Source organism: Oncorhynchus tshawytscha, linkage group LG07 (genome assembly GCF_018296145.1).
Source record: "Oncorhynchus tshawytscha isolate Ot180627B linkage group LG07, Otsh_v2.0, whole genome shotgun sequence".
Classification (NCBI taxonomy): domain Eukaryota; kingdom Metazoa; phylum Chordata; class Actinopteri; order Salmoniformes; family Salmonidae; genus Oncorhynchus; species Oncorhynchus tshawytscha.
Genome location: NC_056435.1, coordinates 57,305,345 through 57,322,064, shown reverse-complemented (window position 1 = coordinate 57,322,064; position 16,720 = coordinate 57,305,345). Strand labels below are relative to the sequence as shown.

Below are 16,720 nucleotides of genomic sequence, written 5' to 3'. Positions count from 1 at the left end.
ACCAATGGTCACTCTGACAGAGCTCCAGAGTTCCTCTGAGGAAATGGGAGAACCTTCTGGAAAGGCAACCTTCTCTGCAGCACTCCACCAATCAGGTCTTTATGGTAGAGTGGCCAGATGGAAGCCACTCCTCAGTAAAAGGCACATAACATCATCCCTACGGTGAAGCATGGTGGTGGCAGCATCATGCTGTGGGGATGTTTTTCAGTGGCATGGACTGGGAGACTAGTCAGGATCGAGGGAAAGATGAACGGAGCAAAGTACAGAGAGATTCTTGATGAAAACATGCTCCAGAGCGCTCAGGACCTCAGACTGGTGCAAAGGTTCACCTTCCAACAGGACAACGACTCTAAGCACACAGCCTAGTCAATGCAGGAGTGGCTTCGGGATAAGTCTCTGAATGTCCGTGAGTGGTCCAGCCAGAGCCCGGACATGAACCTGATCATTCATCTCTGGAGAGACCTGAAAATGACTGCAATGACGCTCCCCATCCAACCTGACAGAGCTTGAGAAGATCTGCAGAGAAGAAAGGGAGGCTACAATCGCTGCCAAAGGGCCTTCAACATAGTACTGAGTAAAGGGTATGAATACTTATGTCAATATTCTATTTCTGTTTTATATTTTGATGCTTTTGAAAAAAATTCTAAAAACCTGTTTTTGATTTGTCATTATTGGATATTGTGTGTAGATTGATGAGGGGGAAAACGAATTCATCCATTTTAGAAAAAGGCTGTAACTTAAAACAAAATGTGAAAAAAAGTAATGACGTCTGAATACTTTTCGATTGCACTGTATATACTGAATCATATGTATTTCTTTTCATTTCCTGGATGATATTTAATTTGACAGTCTGTATGCCCTCTTCCCTCCCTTTACCATGAACTCACTCTCATTACAACATAGCACCATTATGGGATCTGTACTGTAGCAAATGCAGTACAGCTCCTATGTACCTTACACATAGACAATAACCAGACACTGATTCCACACACACATGTACACACACACGCGCATGTACACACACACACACACACACACACACTTTTTGTCTGTGGCCTTTTGTGTTTTGGCTGTTTTGTGTAGCTTCTGTACACTCTTAGAAAATTGGTTCCATTATGGCTGTCCCCCTAGGAGAATCCTTTTTGGTTCCTGGGGAAAGGGTTCTGCATGGAACCCAATAGGGTCCTACCTGGAACCAAAAGGGTTCTACTTGGAAACAAAAACAGTTCTTCAAAGGGTTCTCCTATAGTCATGGCCAAAGGTTTTGAGAATGACACAAATGTTATTTTTCACAAAGTTTGCTGCTTCAGTGTATTTAGATATTCTTTGTCAGATGTTACTATGGAATACTGAAGTATAATTACAAGCATTTCATAAGTGTCAAAGGCTTTTATTGACAATTACATGAGGTTGGTGCAAAGAGTCAATACCTCTGCAATCCGCCCTGGCATGCTGTCAATTAACTTCTGGGCCACAACTTGACTGATGGTAGCCCATTCTTGCATAATCAATGCTTGGAGTTTGTCAGAATTTGTGGGTTTTTGTTTGTCCACCCGCCTCTTGAGGATTGACCAAAAGTTCTCAATGGGATTAAGTTAGGTCTGGGGAGTTTCCTGGCCATGTATCCAAATTATCAATGTTTTGTTCCCCAAGTCACTTAGTTATCACTTTTGCCTTATGGCAAGGTGCTCCATCATGCTGGAAAAGGCACTGTTCATCACCAAACTGTTCCTGGATGGTTGGGAGAAGTTGCTCTCGGAGGATGTGTTGGTACCATTCTTTATTCATTGCTGTGTTCTAAGGCAAAATTGTGAGTGAGCCCACTCCCTTGGCTGAGAAACAACCCCACACATGAATGGTCTCAGGATGCTTTACTGTTGGCATGACACAGGACTGATGGTAGCGCTCACCTTGTCTTTTCCGGACAAGCTTTTTTCCAGATGCCCCAAACAACCGGAAAGGGGATTCATCAGAGAAAATGACTTTACCCCAGTCCTCAGCAGTCCAATCCCTGTACCTTTTGCAGAATATCAGTCTGTCCCTGATGTTTTTTCTGGAGAGAAGTGGCTTCTTTGCTGCCCTTCTTGACATCAGGCCATCATCCAAAAGTCTTCGTCTCACTGTGCGTGCAGATGCACTCACACCTGCCTGCCTCCATTCCTGAGCAAGCTCTGTACTGGTGGTGCCCCGATCCCGCAGCTGAATCAACATTAGGAGATGGTCCTGGCACTTGCTGGACTTACTTGTGCACCCTGAAGCCTTCTTCACAACAATTGAACCGCACTCCTTGAAGTTCTTGATGATCCGATAACTGGTTGATTTAGGTACAATCTTACTGGCAGCAATATCCTTGCCTGTGAAGCCCTTTTTGTGCAAAGCAATGATGACGGCACGTGTTTCCTTGCAGGTGACCATAGTTGACAGAGGAAGAACAATGATTCCAAGCACCACCCTCCTTTTGAAGCTTCCAGTCTGTTATTTAAACTCAATCAGCATGACAGAGTGATCTCCAGCCTTGTCCTCGTCAAGACTCACACCTGTGTTAACGAGAGAATAACTGACATGTTGTCAGCTGGTCCTTTTGTGGCAGGGCTGAAATGCAGTGGAAATATTTTTTGGGGATTCAGTTAATTTACATGGCAAAGAGGGACTTTGCAATTAATCTGATCACTCTTAATAACATTTTATGTATATGCAAATTGCCATCATAGAAACTGAGGCAGCAGACTTTGTGAAAATTAATATTTGTGTCATTCTCAACTTTTGGCCACGACTCTATTGGAATAGCCAAAGAACCATTTCAGGTTCTAGATAGTACCTTTTTTTCTAAGAGAGTAGGAAGGTCCTGTCTTTAGTCCTTCAACTGCTGTGGGCACGCTGCTTCCCCTGCTCATTCCTGACCCCCATCTGCCCATCTCCACCCCAAACTCTCCCTCAGAACCAACCCATTCGATGTTCCGATACCTCCAACCCTAACCCTCCTCCAGAACCATCCTCACCCTTCACTGCTTCGATACCTCCACCCTACTACTAACAGTGATTCCCACCTTCTCTACACTGACCTCCGCCCTGATCTCCCTGCCCTCTCCACTTCCCTGTCTAGCTTGCTATGCCCAATGTAAAGGCTAGCTCTCAGCCTAGTAGTCTTGTCTGCATGACTAGAGCTGCTGTGCTCCAGGTCAACAATGTTCTGCTCATTGAGTGAGCTGTTTAGTAGGTAGGGTCTGTATGTACTGTACCCCCCCAGTTGTTTGGTTGGTCCCCCTCTTTCTGGCTGTCTGCCATGGCTCCCTTGACTGGTTCCCTTGCTGCCTTGCCCACATGGTCTCCTCTTCTCCTTACTGTTTAGCTATACTAGCTCTCTTGTCCCTCCCCCTCCTCCTAGCCTAACCTCGCTCACTCCCCGTCTCTCTATCACAGCTAGTGTCTTCTGTCCCCTTTTCTGACTGACTGCATGCCCGCCCCGCACTCACAGGCTGTGCAGCCAGCAGCTAATACAGGGCTCTAACGTGGCTGTCAGAGGAGAAGGTGTATCCTGTGCATCCCGCGTTAGCTATGTCTGTGTTTTCCAGTGACTGTTTCTCATTGGTGCCTCTTATGATGATGATGATCTCTCCCTGTCTGTCTCTGATTGTGTACACTTTATTCTGGTTATGGGTCCTCTGTTGTCCTTCTTTTCTGTTATGATACTAATGTTACATTTTTTTACTCTTCTCCTGTCTCCTGTTTCTGTCTGCTGTTTCCTCTTGTCCTGCCATCCCTCCTTACACCACCTCCTCCTCCTGTTCCTCCTCGTCCTCCTCTTCTCCACCTGCAGCCTAGCTCCCAGGTAAGTAGCGAACCTCCATTAGAATCCCCCCCCCCACCACCGGCCCCATCCGTACACCTGAAAGGTGCGACTTCCCCCCTACTATTCTAACTCTGGTGCCTAAACCTGTGAGTCATTTCAGAGATCTCTGAACATACTGTATTAACATGGACTTGTCTTTATCTCATCTGTGTCTCATATCTCCTGAATGTTGTTCATTGTTTTTGCATTCAAATTTCCTTGTCAATTACAGTACCTGTATGTCTAACCTGAATGTATATTAGTGCAATCGGAAAGTTTTCAGACCCCTTGACTTTTTCCAAAATTTTTTACGTTACGGCCTTGTTCTTAAATGGATAAAATAGTTTCCCCCCTCATTAATCTACACACAATACCCCATAATGACAAAGCAAAACATTATTTTTTTTAAAATGTTTGCAAGTTATCATTTACACATTTCCATAAGTATTCAGATCCTTACTCAATACTTTGTTGAAGCACCTTTGGCAGTGATTAACGACTCAATTCTTCTTGGGTATGATGCTACAAGCTTGGCACACCTGTATTTGGGGAGTTTCTCACAAACTGTTTTGCAGATCCTCTCAAGCTCTGTCAGGTTGGATGGGGAGCGTCGCTGCACAGCTATTTTCAGGTCTCTCCAGAGATGTTAGATCGGGTTCAAGTCCAGGCTCTGGCGGGGCCACTCAACGACATTCAGAGACTTGTCCCTAAGCCATTCCTGCATTGTCTTGGCTGTTTACTCAGGGTCGTTATCCTGTTGGAAGGTGAACCATCGCCCCAGTCTGAGGTCCTGAGCGCTCTCAAGCAGGTTTTCATCAATGATCTCTCTGTATTTTTCTCTATTTATCTTTCCCTTGATCCTGACTAGTCTCCCAGTCCCTGCCCCTGAAAAACATCCCCACAACATGCTGCCACCACCATGCTTCACCGTAGTGATGGTGCCAGGTTTCCTCCAGACGTGATGCTTGACATTCAGGCCAAAGAGAATCTTGTTTCTCATGGTCTGAGAGTCCTTTAGGTGCCTCTTGGAAAACTGCAAGCGGGCTGCAGAGATGGTTGTCCTTCTGGAACGTTCTCCCATCACCACAGAGGAATTAGAGCTCTGTCAGAGTGACCATCGGGTTCTTGGTTACCTCCCTGACCAAGGCCCATCTCCCCGGATTGCTCAGTTTGGCCAGGCGGCCAGCTCTAAGTAGAGTCTTGGGGCGGCAGGGTAGCCTAGTGGTTAGAGCGTTGGACTAGTAACCAAAAGGTTGCAAGTTCTAATCCCTGAGCTGACAAGGTACAAATCTGTCGTTCTGCCCCTGAACAGGCAGTTAACCCACTGTTCCTAGGCTGTCATTGAAAAGAATAATTTGTTCTTAACTGACTTGCCTAGTAAAATAAAGAAAAAATTAAAATTAAGTAGAGTCTTGGTGGTTCCAAATGTCTTCCATTTAAGAAGGATCTAGGCCACTGTGTTCTTGGGGTCCTTCAATGCTGCAGAAATTGTTTGGTACCCTTCCCCAGATCTGTGCCTTGATACAATCCTGTCTCAGACCTCTACGGACAATTCCTTTGACCTCATGGCTTGGTTTTTGCTCTGACATGCACTGTCAACTGTGGGACCTTATATAGACAGGTGTGTGACTTTCCAAATCATGTCCAATCAATTGAATTTAGCACAGATGGACTCCAATCATGTTGTAGAAACATCTTAAGGATGATCAATGGAAACAGGAAGCACCTAAGCTCAATTTTGAGTCTCATAGCAAAGGGTCTGAATACTTATGTAAATAAAGTATTTATGTTTTCTTAAAACCTGTTTTCGCTTTGTCATTTTGGGGTGTTTTGATTGATGAGAGAAAAAAATATTAAATTTATTTTAGAATAAGGCTGTAACGTACCAAAATGTGGAAAAAGTCAAGGGTGCTGAATAATTTCCAAATGCACTGTATATACTAAACAAAAATATAAATTGAACATGCAAGAATTTCAAAATGTTACTGAATTACAGTTCATATAAGGAAATCAGTCAATTTAAATAAATTCATTAGGCCGTAATCTATGGATTTCACATGACTGGGAATACACATGTGCATCTGTTGGTCACAGATACCTTAAAAAAAGGTAGGTGCGTGGATCAGAAAACCAGTCAGTATCTGGTGTCACAACCATTTGCTTCATACAGCATGACACATCTCCTTCGCATAGAGTTGATTGGGTTGTTCATTGTGGCCTGTGGAATATGGTCCCACTCCTCTTCAATGGCTGTGTGAAGTTGCTGAATATTGGCGTGAACTGGAACACGCTGTTGTACACGTCGATCCAGAGCATTCCAAACATGCTCAGTGGCTGATGTATCTGGTGAGTATGCAGGCCATGGAAGAACTGAGACATTTTCAGCTTCCAGAATTGTGTACAGATGAATGGCACGACAATGGGCCTCAGGATCTTGTCACAGTATCTCTGTGCATTCAATTGCCATCGATGAAATGCAATTATGTTCATTGTCTGTAGCTTATGCCTGCCCATACTATAACCCTACTACCACCATAGGGCACTCTGTTCACAATGTTGACATCAGCAAACCGCTCATCCACATGATGCTGTCTGCCATCTGCCCGGTAAAGTCGAAGCTGGGATTCATCCGTGAAGAGCACACTTCTCCAGCATGCCAGTGGCCATCGATGGTGAGCATTTTGCCCACTGAAGTCGGTTACGACGCAGAACTGCAGTCAGGTCAAGAGCCTTGTGAGGACGACGAGCATACAGATGAGCTTCCCTGAGACGGTTTCTGACAGTTGTTGCAGAAATTCTTCAGTTGTGCAAACCCACAGTTTCATCAGCTGTCCGGGTAGCTGGTCTCAGACGAGCCCGCAGGTGAAGAAGCCGGATGTAGAGGTCCGGTGCTGGTGTGGTTGCACGTGGTCTGTGGTTGTGAGGCCGGTTGGATATACTGCAAAATTCTCTGAAATTACATTGGAGTCGGTTTGTGGTAGACAAAGAAACATTTCATTCTCTGGCAACAGCTCTGGTGGCCATTCCTGCAGTCAGCATGCCAATTACAAGCTCCCTCAAAACTTGAGACATCTGTGGCATTGTTATGTGACAAAATGCACTTTTTAGAGTGGCCTTTTTATTGTCCCCAGCACAAGGTGCACCTCTGTAATGATAATGCTGTTCAATCAATATGCCACACTTGTCTGGTGGATGGATTATCTTGGTGAAGGAGAAATGCTCACCAACAGGGATGTACATTTATTGTGGACAAAATTTGAGAGAAATATGTTTTTTGTGCATGTGGAAAATCTTTTATTTCAGCTCATGAAACATGGGAAAAACACTTTACATCTTGTATTTAATTTGTTCAGTGTGTGTATATATATATTTTTCTTGTGTTTTGTTGTGTCCATCTGCATGTGTTTCTAATGAGTCTAACAGTCGTCATTGTATTACTCACATACAGTTGAAATCGGAAGTTTACATACACCTTAGCCAAATACATTTTAACTCAGTTTTTCACAATTCCTAACATTTAATCCAAGTACAAATTCCCTGTCTTAGGTCAGTAGGGATCACCACTTTATTTTTATAATGTGAAATGTCAAAATAATTGAAGAGAGAATGATTTATTTCAGCTTTTATTTCTTTCATCAAATTCCAAGTGGGTCACTCAATTAGTATTTGGTAGCATTGCCTTTAAATCATTTAACTTGGGTCAAACGTTTTGAGTAGCCTTCCACAAGCTTCCCACAATAAGTTGGGTGAATTTTGGCCCATTCCTCCTGACAGAGCTGGTGTAACTGAGTCAGGTTCGTAGGCCTCCTTTCTCGCACACACCTTTTCAGTTCTGCCCACACATTTTCTATGGGATTGAGGTCAGGGCTTTGTGATTGCAACTCCAATACCTTGACTTTGTTGTCCTTAAGCCATTTTGCCATAACTTTGGAAGTATGCTTGGGGTCATTGTCCATTTGGAAGACCCATTTGCGACCAAGTTTTAACTGATGTGTTGAGATGTTGCCTCCCCCTTTTTCCTCCATCACGATGGTCATTATGGCCAAACAGTTCTATTTTTGTTTCATCAGACCAGAGGACATTTCTCCAAAAAGTACGATCTTTGTCCCCATGTGCAATTGCAAACTGTAGGCTGGCTTTTTATGGCGGTTTTGGAGCAGTGGCTTCTTCCTTGCTCAGCGGCCTTTCAGGTTATGTCGATATAGGACTCATTTTACTGTTCGTATAGATACTTTTGTACCTGTTTCTTCCAGCATCTTCACAAGGTCCTTTGCTGTTGTTCTGGGATTGATTTGAACTTTTCGCACCAAAGTCCGTTCATTTCTAGGAGACAGAACATGTCTCCATCCTGAGCAGTATTACGGCTGTGTGGTCCCATGGTGTTTATACTTGCGTACTATTGTTTGTACAGATGAACGTGGTACCTTCAGGCGTTTGGAAATTGCTCCCAAGGAAGAACCAGACTTGTGGAGGTCTACAATTTTTTTTCTGAGGTCTTGGCTGATATCTTTGATTTTCCCATGATGTCAAGCAAAGAGGCACTGAGTTTGAAGGTAGGCCTTGAAATACTTCCACAGGTACACCTCCAATTGACTCAAATTATGCCAATTAGCCTATCAGAAGTTTCTAAAGCCATGCCATCATTTTCTGGAATTTTCCAAGCTGTTTAATGGCACAATCAACTTAGTGTATGTAAACTTCTGACCCACTGGAATTGTGATACAGTGAATTATAAGTGAAATAAACTGCCTGTAAACAATTGTTGGAAAAATTACTTGTGTCATGTACAAAGTAGATGTCCTAACTGACTTGCCAAAACTATAGTTTGTTAATAACCAATTTGTGGAGTGGTTGAAAAACAAGTTTTAATGACTCCAACCTAAGTGTATGTAAACCTCCGACTTCAACTGTATATGTGTGCAGGGTTGGGGAGTAATGGATTACAAAGAAATATACTTTAATACGTTACATTATCAGAAAGAATATTATCAGACTTCAGATACTTTTGAAAAACTAGGTGATTTCTACTAGGAATACTTTTTAATTCATAAAGGAAGTTTGCGAGAGAAAAAAATGACACCTTTCTGTTTACTCACAACATTCAAATCAGCATTGAAAAAGGCTCACTTTTAAGTTTGTTCCACCTGAGCGAGTCTGACCACTATGATGACACACTAAACGTATTTGCTTGATCGAGGTAAAAGAGCAGGAATAGGCGTTTAGAGCCTACAGTCCAAGCTATGTTTTCCAATGGTGTGACTGCTGTCAAAGGCATTCAAGGATAATCCAATTTGAATAAAGGCTTGGAGGTAAGGATGACAGCAGTGGTGTAGTGTCACGATCGTCGTATGGAGTAGACCAAAGCGCAGCGTGGTTAGAATACATACAACTTTTAATAAAGATAGACACTAAACAAACTATACGAAATAACAAAACGGCTGTGACGCTATGATACAAAAGTGCAAACACAGGCAACTAGACACAATAACCCACGAAATACCCAAAGAAGATGGCTGCCTAAATATGGTTTCCAATCAGAGACAACAATAAGCACCTGCCTCTAATTGAGAACCAATCTAGGCAACCATAGACCTACATAAACACCTAGAATGTAAACAACCCCATAAATCGACAATACCCCTAGACAGTACAAAAACCCTAGAAAATACAAAAACACATACCACCCTCGTCACACCCTGACCTAACCAAAATATATAAAGAAAACAAAGAATACTCAGGTCAGGGCGTGACATGTAGTCTATGGCGATACGGATATCACTTATTATTGACATCTACATAGCGAATTCAAGTGAATCACACTGCTGCTCTCTCATTTAGCTTTATGCACCTTACGGATTGTATTTGTAGTGGGTGGCTGTTCACAAATGTACATGTGTATTTTAACCCAATAGTGGTTGAACTAAAGAAGTTTAAGCTGACTACCAATTATTATTTTTGGAACCAGTGGACAGCCAGTGAAAAATGTGCTCTTGCAACAGTTGCATAGTGCAGATCAAGGGCCTGCTTAATGCAGTGGCTTACAGGAGCTGAAGCCCCGGGCCCAAGCCCGTAGGGGGCCCTAGAGGCAGAGAAAAATTGAAATGTGTATATATATATATTTTTACTGCAACCGCCAACCACAGGAGCCAGCTCTCTATGAGTGTAGATAGCCTGCTGCCGCTCTGCTAATCATCAGGTGTGGGGAGGAGAGAAGTTAGGGGGCCCTGCCTTGGTTGGGTAACTGATTCAGGGCTAATTACCTGCAATTCTACACATTTTGCCTCAACTTATGCCATGTAAATGATATCTGAGTGAGAGTGACTAACAAAATCAATGGGTGCCCCCTGGAGGTCAGGGCCCCTGGGTACGTACCCTGTGTGCCCAGTCGGTAGTCAGCCATGATTAATACAAGTTTAGATAATTGGCTTGACTAACTTACAAATCTAATAATTGTTAGCTGATATGGCTAGTTGAGTGACAGTCAGTGATTGACATAACAAGTGAAAAACTGCTGATGCACAACCACATTTATAAATTGCACCTTGTGTATTCTATTATTCTGACTCTGAACAGTAAGCTGAGACCCCAACTGAGATCTCCTAAAATGTTTCATAGTATATACTGTATTTACAGATTTCTATGTCATATTCTTGAAGATCAAAGGATATTGCATCAATTGGAATGACTGTAAATCTGACACTTTTTACAGTGTAGCCTAATCGTATCTGTTGTAAAAAGCAATCGGTTAGAAGAAGCCTATGTAACCAACCCATAAAGTAAAATCCAACATCCATTAATAGCCAGCTATGTCAATTATAATATTGATTTATCCTGCAATAGATTTCATTCAAGTGGTAAAATATATTTTTGTCTTCTTCTAATGCCTCTTAAAGGGAAAGTAATCTCAAAGTAACTGAAAGTTACATTACTGATTACAATTTTGGACTAGTAACTAGTAACTGATTACATTTAGAAAGTAACCTACCCAACCCTGTATGTGTGGTATGTGAGTTCAGTGTGTCTATATTTACTTATAAAGTACAGTAGACAAAGTATTAGTAATGCCTTAGTAATGCCTCAAGGGGACGTATGAACCATTGATACCAGTTGTTTCGGCTAGTGGTGTGGTAAGACGGTGACTAGTATGATAGAGGGTTGAACTCTGACATAATCTGTGGTTATCCATACAGGCAGACCAAGGAGCAGGTTACTAAGAAGGGGGGTCCCAACCTCAAACTGGGCCCCCAGGGGGAAAAGAAGCCTGGTCAGATAATGGGGGACCCTCGAAAAGACAACACCATGGACCTTGGTCAGCATCTGAAGGTCTGTTTATAAAGTGTGTGTGTGTGCATGTGAGACATAGAAAATACAGTATGTCTGTAATGTGTGTGTGTGTCAGTTGGAGGAGATGATGAACACCCTAGAGAGAACTAGACAGGAGCTGGATGCCACCAAGCAGCGCCTCTCGTCTACCCAGCAGTCCCTGCAGGAGAGGGACGGTCACCTGACCAACATGAGACAGGAGCGCAGGAAACAGCTGGAGGAGATCCTGGAGATGAAGTAAGTCATGGGATGTCGTACATCAGCAGAGCAATGAAACATGTTCATATGTTTGAGTTAGCAAAGATCATGTTCATATTCTGTTTAACAATGGTAATCAAAAGAACTGCAGTGAAATTATTCAAATAGGTCAAGGATATAAAGAAAAACTGTCTTGGTCGTGTGAATGCTCAAACGCCATGTCAATACTTTTTTGTTTCACGTAAATAGTGAGAAATGGTAAATTATGTTATCTTCATATGTGGGAAAGATGCATGTTTTGTCTCAGCTGTGCTGACTGGTATGTTTTTCTCTTGTTTGTCTATAGACAACAGGCCCTGCTGGCAGCCATCAGTGAGAAGGATGCTAACATCGCTCTGCTAGAGATGTCTGCCTCTGGGAAGAAGAAGACCCAGGAAGAGGTTCTGGCTCTGAAGAGGGAGAAGGACAGATTGATGCACCAGCTAAAACAGCAGGTCAGGACTGGTGACATAACTCAGGTAGACATTTTATTCAACCTTTACTCAGGGTCCATTCCATTTCAATTAAGTAAATTTAGTTAGTAAACTGAAATGGCAATTCCATTTCTATCTCATTGAAAAGTGTTTAGAAATATTTAATTGGAATTGGAATTTCAATTGACTGAATTTGAAAGGAATTGCTCACAATAGCAGCAGTTGTTCCGTTCTAAGCTTATTTCTGCTACTCAGTTGCTATTCTCTCTTTGATAACTCAATCAATTCCTTCCATTCATAAAAACTAACTCAGTGTTTGGGTCTCTCGTGTTAAATTGTAAAACTTACATGTTTGTGTTTTGTTCCACAGACACAGAGCAGGATGAAGCTGATGGCAGACAACTATGAAGACGACCACTACCACCCCCATCCTCCCTTCCATTCCCTACCCCAGCAACCCCACCCGGGTCTCCAGCCTCAGTCCCCCCAGCCCCAGTACCAGCACCCGCCACATCCCCAGCAGCAGCATGCCCCGTACCCCCATGCCCCGCACCCCCAGCCCCCACCGCAACAACACCCTCACCCCCAGCAGCATCAACAGCAGTACTCCCCTCATCCCCAACAGCACCCGCAGGGGCACCCCCAACAGCCCCAACACCAACCACGGCCCCAGCACCCGCTGCAAGCCCAGCAGCCACACCCACACCCACAACAACAACAACAACACCCCCACCCAGGACAGCATCCTCACGGGCCTCCGCCACAGCAGCAGCACCCCCACCCCCAACAGCACCCACAGCCACACATTCACGGCCCCCTGCAGCAAGCCCCCACTCCCAGCACCCACACCCCCAGCAGCATCCCCATCACCCCATACCCCATGCCCCGCAACAGCAAGGCGGCCACCCCCGCCACCCACCCCCACACCACCGCGGAGGACCAGGGCCTGCCAGAGGACCCCCCCATGCCGGCCACCGCCCCTCCCATGACCAGGTCACATGTCTCCCTTTCTTGTGTTTACAATCAGGGGGTGGATTTATAAAGCATCTCAGACCAGCAGTGCTGATCTAGGATCAGGTCCCCCCTGTCCATATAATCATATGATCTAAAAGGCAAAACTGATATGTTTTATGACTATGGGCCCAGAACTCTGATTGTAAGGCTTTAACTCTTTGTAGCTACTAAAGCACATAATTGACTTATTCCAAACCACATTCTCGTATTTACTCAGAATGAATTGCATTGCCATTATGTTTTTGCAATTACAGATGTTTTAAAACATTTTTTTTTTTAAATGTTACCCCCTTTTCTCCCCAATTTCGTGGTATCCAATTGTTAGTAGTTACTATCTTGTCTCATTGCTACAACTCCCGTATGGGCTCGGGAGAGACGAAGGTCGAAAGCCATGCGTCCTCCGAAACACCCAACCAAGCTGCACTGCTTCTTAACACAGCGCGCATCCAACCCGAAAGCCAGCCGCACCAATGTGTCGGAGGAAACACCGTGCACCTGGCGACCTGGTTAGCGTGCACTGCGCCCGCCACAGGAGTCGCTAGTGCGGAATGAGACAAGGATATCCCTACCGACCAAACCCTCCCTAAACCGGACGACGCTAGGCCAATTGTGCATCGCCCCACGGACCTCCCGGTCGCGGCCGGCTGCGATAGAGCCTGGGCGCGAAACCAGAGTCTCTGGTGGCACAGCTAGCACTGCGATGCAGTGCCCTAGACCACTGCACCACCCGGGAAGCATTACAGATGTTTTTGCGAACACTATTAGACAAAAAGCAGGCTGTCCCTCTGTTTCCTATCCTTGTTGTGGTGTGGTGGTCTAATGTCTAGACTGTTGCATTGTGCATTTAAATCTATGTTTAGATTAAGGCTGTGTCTCAAGTGGTACCCTATTCCCTATAGTGCATTACTGTTGACCAGGGCCCTATGACCGCTCTACTGTAGGGCCTTCCTGGTGTGAGGTCAAAATAGACCCAATGTTTATTCTCAGCTTTGTTCAACATTCATGCCTGGATCAAGTTGACCACTGTTAACCCATTCAACCAATACTGTCTGTAAATGTTACAGAGTGGGCCTGTAATTAACCTATGCAATGCAGATTGGATTGAAAAGCAAAAACCAGACTTACAATGCCTTTATGCCTTTGCTCTTCTCTATATTAATCCTATATACTGTAACATTATCATGACTCTTAATATAGTGCTTTCAATCATTTCTCTCCTGCATATTTACCTACTCATGACATGCTGTCATATAATAACCTTTGACCTATGCTAACTTTTGATAACCCTTTCTTCACTTCCTGCTAACCTTTTCTGCCGGCCTATAACACTCTCACCAATAGGATGATGAGGAGGGCATTTGGGCATAATCGTGCCAACGATGACAACCAAAGCTCTGATGTTGTTCTGAGGTGTGAGATGTTTTGAAACACTGCTTTTTCGTACCTTTTCGCTTTCACTTCCTGTTTTCTCTTCAGTTCTGTTCCAAATCTCTGTGTGCTGTGGATTTATTTGTTTAGCTGACTGACTCTTGCCCTCCCTCCCCTCCCTCCCTCCCTCCCTCCCTCCCTCCCTCCCTCCCTCCCTCCCTCCCTCCCTCCCTCCCTCCCTCCCTCCCTCCCTCCCTCCCCCAAACCTCCCTCCCAAACCTCCCTCCCTCCCAAACCTCCCTCCCTCCCAAACCTCCCTCCTTCCCAAACCTCCCTCCCAAACCTCCCAAACCTGCCTGCCTGCCTCCCTCGCCACATCTCTCTCTCTCTCTCTCTCTCTCTCTCTGTGTTCATCTCTCTGGATCCTAGATGATTCAGTCACTATTGGAGGAGCACAGCCATGCCATGATGCTGAAACACATTGACTACCTGACCAAACATTTTTTACCACCACACAATCCACACTTCAAAATGGGGCCTTTATTTTTACTGAGGATGAGGAAGATGATGAAGAAGAAGAGGGATGAAGCAGGTGGGAAGGCCAGACGAGGAGACTGATGGTTGAGCAGGTAAAACGTATTTCTAGATTCAGTAACACTTGATTTGGAGGGTCCCCTTTAGTGGTAACTTTTGGAAAGAATCCCCTGAGTTTCCAGAAATCCCGGTTGGAAGATTCCTGGATTTTCTGATTATTCCCTCCTAATTCCAGGAATATTCCAACTGGGATATCAGGAAAATCTGGGAATGTTTGGAAAGATACCTGAATCTTGCAATCCTTGTCCCCTTACCGAAGGTCTGTACAGCACTTTGAGATATCAGCTGATGCAAGAAGGACTATAGATATAGATAGAAGGGCTATATATATATTAATTGATAGATATAGAATAAAGCACTGTGAATTATTGTTTAGTGTTCATTCGACAATCACTGTAAATGGACAGGAACAACTCTAGTGTTAATTACACCATTATGTGTATTTTTACAGATGACTGAGGAGCCATCATGTGAAGAGCACTCTACAGACATTGGAGAAACTGGCCAGATCTTTGAGAGTGACTCTGTGGAGGATGAGTGGCCCTACACAGACACAGAAGTGCTTTCTGTGACGTTAAACTGGGTTGGACAGACTGGGTCCCCCTCAGACAAAGACAGACAAAGACAGACAGACAGACAGACAGACAGACAGACAGACAGACAGACAGACAGACAGACAGACAGACAGACAGACAGACAGACAGACAGACAGACAGACAGACAGACAGACAGACAGACAGACAGACAGACAGACAGACAGACAGACAGACAGACAGATGAGCTGTCTGGTCTCAGCTCCGTCGTCCTGCTCACACAGCCAAACTCACACAGCCACTCTGGCCCAGTTGTCAAGCTGCTCAGCTCACCTGTTGCCCCCCCATTCTCACCAACCTGCGCCTAATTGGTTCACTCTCCTAACTCCACCTTGCTTACCTGAGGTGCCCTGTTTACCTGATTTGCCCCACCCTGTTCATCCCCGGCTGGTTCTGATTGGCTCCCCTGCCCGTCAGTCTCCTCCCTACTTACTGATAGTCTGTCTTCACAGTGCTTATTTTACTCATATGTAGTTTTTTTTTGTAGTTTTCTCTTTTTCCAGAGATAGCCTGTCTCTTCCCACATATTTTATGAAGTGCCATACAGTTACAGCTTTAGTTTACTTTTAAATTGTTGTGCTACTTATTTTTATCTTCTAATTACCTTTTGTTGAGTGTGTTTCATCTGCAGTACATGACTATGGCTATGAGTGTTTTGTGTTAAGTGCATCAGAACAAGGAAGAGGAACCAATAGGCAGCCACTACAGCGCTTATCCGACCAATAGGCAGCCACTACAGCTCTTATCGGACCAATGGGCAGCCACTACAGCTCTTATCTGACCAATGGGCACCCACTAAAGCTCTTATCAGACCAATAGGCACCAACTATAGCTCTTATCTGACCAATAGGCTTGCCTGTAGTACTGAAGGTTTACTTGTGCCGTTAATGTGCAGTCTCGCATGGCCTTATGGGTAGGGCCCTGTACCAGGGGTTTGCTGGGCCTTTGGGCTTGGGACTTCCAACTGTGTATCTATCCTGTTACCTCAGTTGATGTCACAGTTAAAACTCCAATCTATGCAGATGTCAGAACTAATAATGCAGCTTTTATTCAGTCATGAGTCAAGGGCACCAATCAAAAAGCATTTAGATGTCTTAAACCAGTACCAATCAGAATGGTATTTTCAGAACATACACCAATCAGATTACATGATGGTTTGTTTCTCAGCATCATATGCACCTATGCACCTTCCTCTCCCCTGTTTCAGGGATACTTCTAATGGTGCTTTTAGATCACTGGTGCTCACAACATGATGTTCAACCAGAGACACAGCCAAGGGACACGTCCATTGGATGTTGTGCAATCATGTCACTAAATCGGGATGTTGA

General features: G+C 44.3%; 1 protein-coding gene across 1 annotated transcript in view; it reads left to right on the top strand.

Moving 5' to 3' along the window:
- Window positions 1-14,205, top strand: part of LOC112255330 (ERC protein 2) — a 104,853-nt gene extending 90,648 nt beyond the window's left edge. Inside the window, 7 exon segments of the mRNA XM_042323723.1 lie at window positions 3,818-3,829; window positions 11,020-11,152; window positions 11,229-11,389; window positions 11,697-11,844; window positions 12,194-12,784; window positions 12,787-12,816; window positions 14,179-14,205. Of these exon segments, the coding sequence (XP_042179657.1) occupies window positions 3,818-3,829; window positions 11,020-11,152; window positions 11,229-11,389; window positions 11,697-11,844; window positions 12,194-12,784; window positions 12,787-12,816; window positions 14,179-14,205 (1,102 nt within the window).
- The last annotated feature ends 2,515 nt before the right edge of the window (window positions 14,206-16,720 follow it).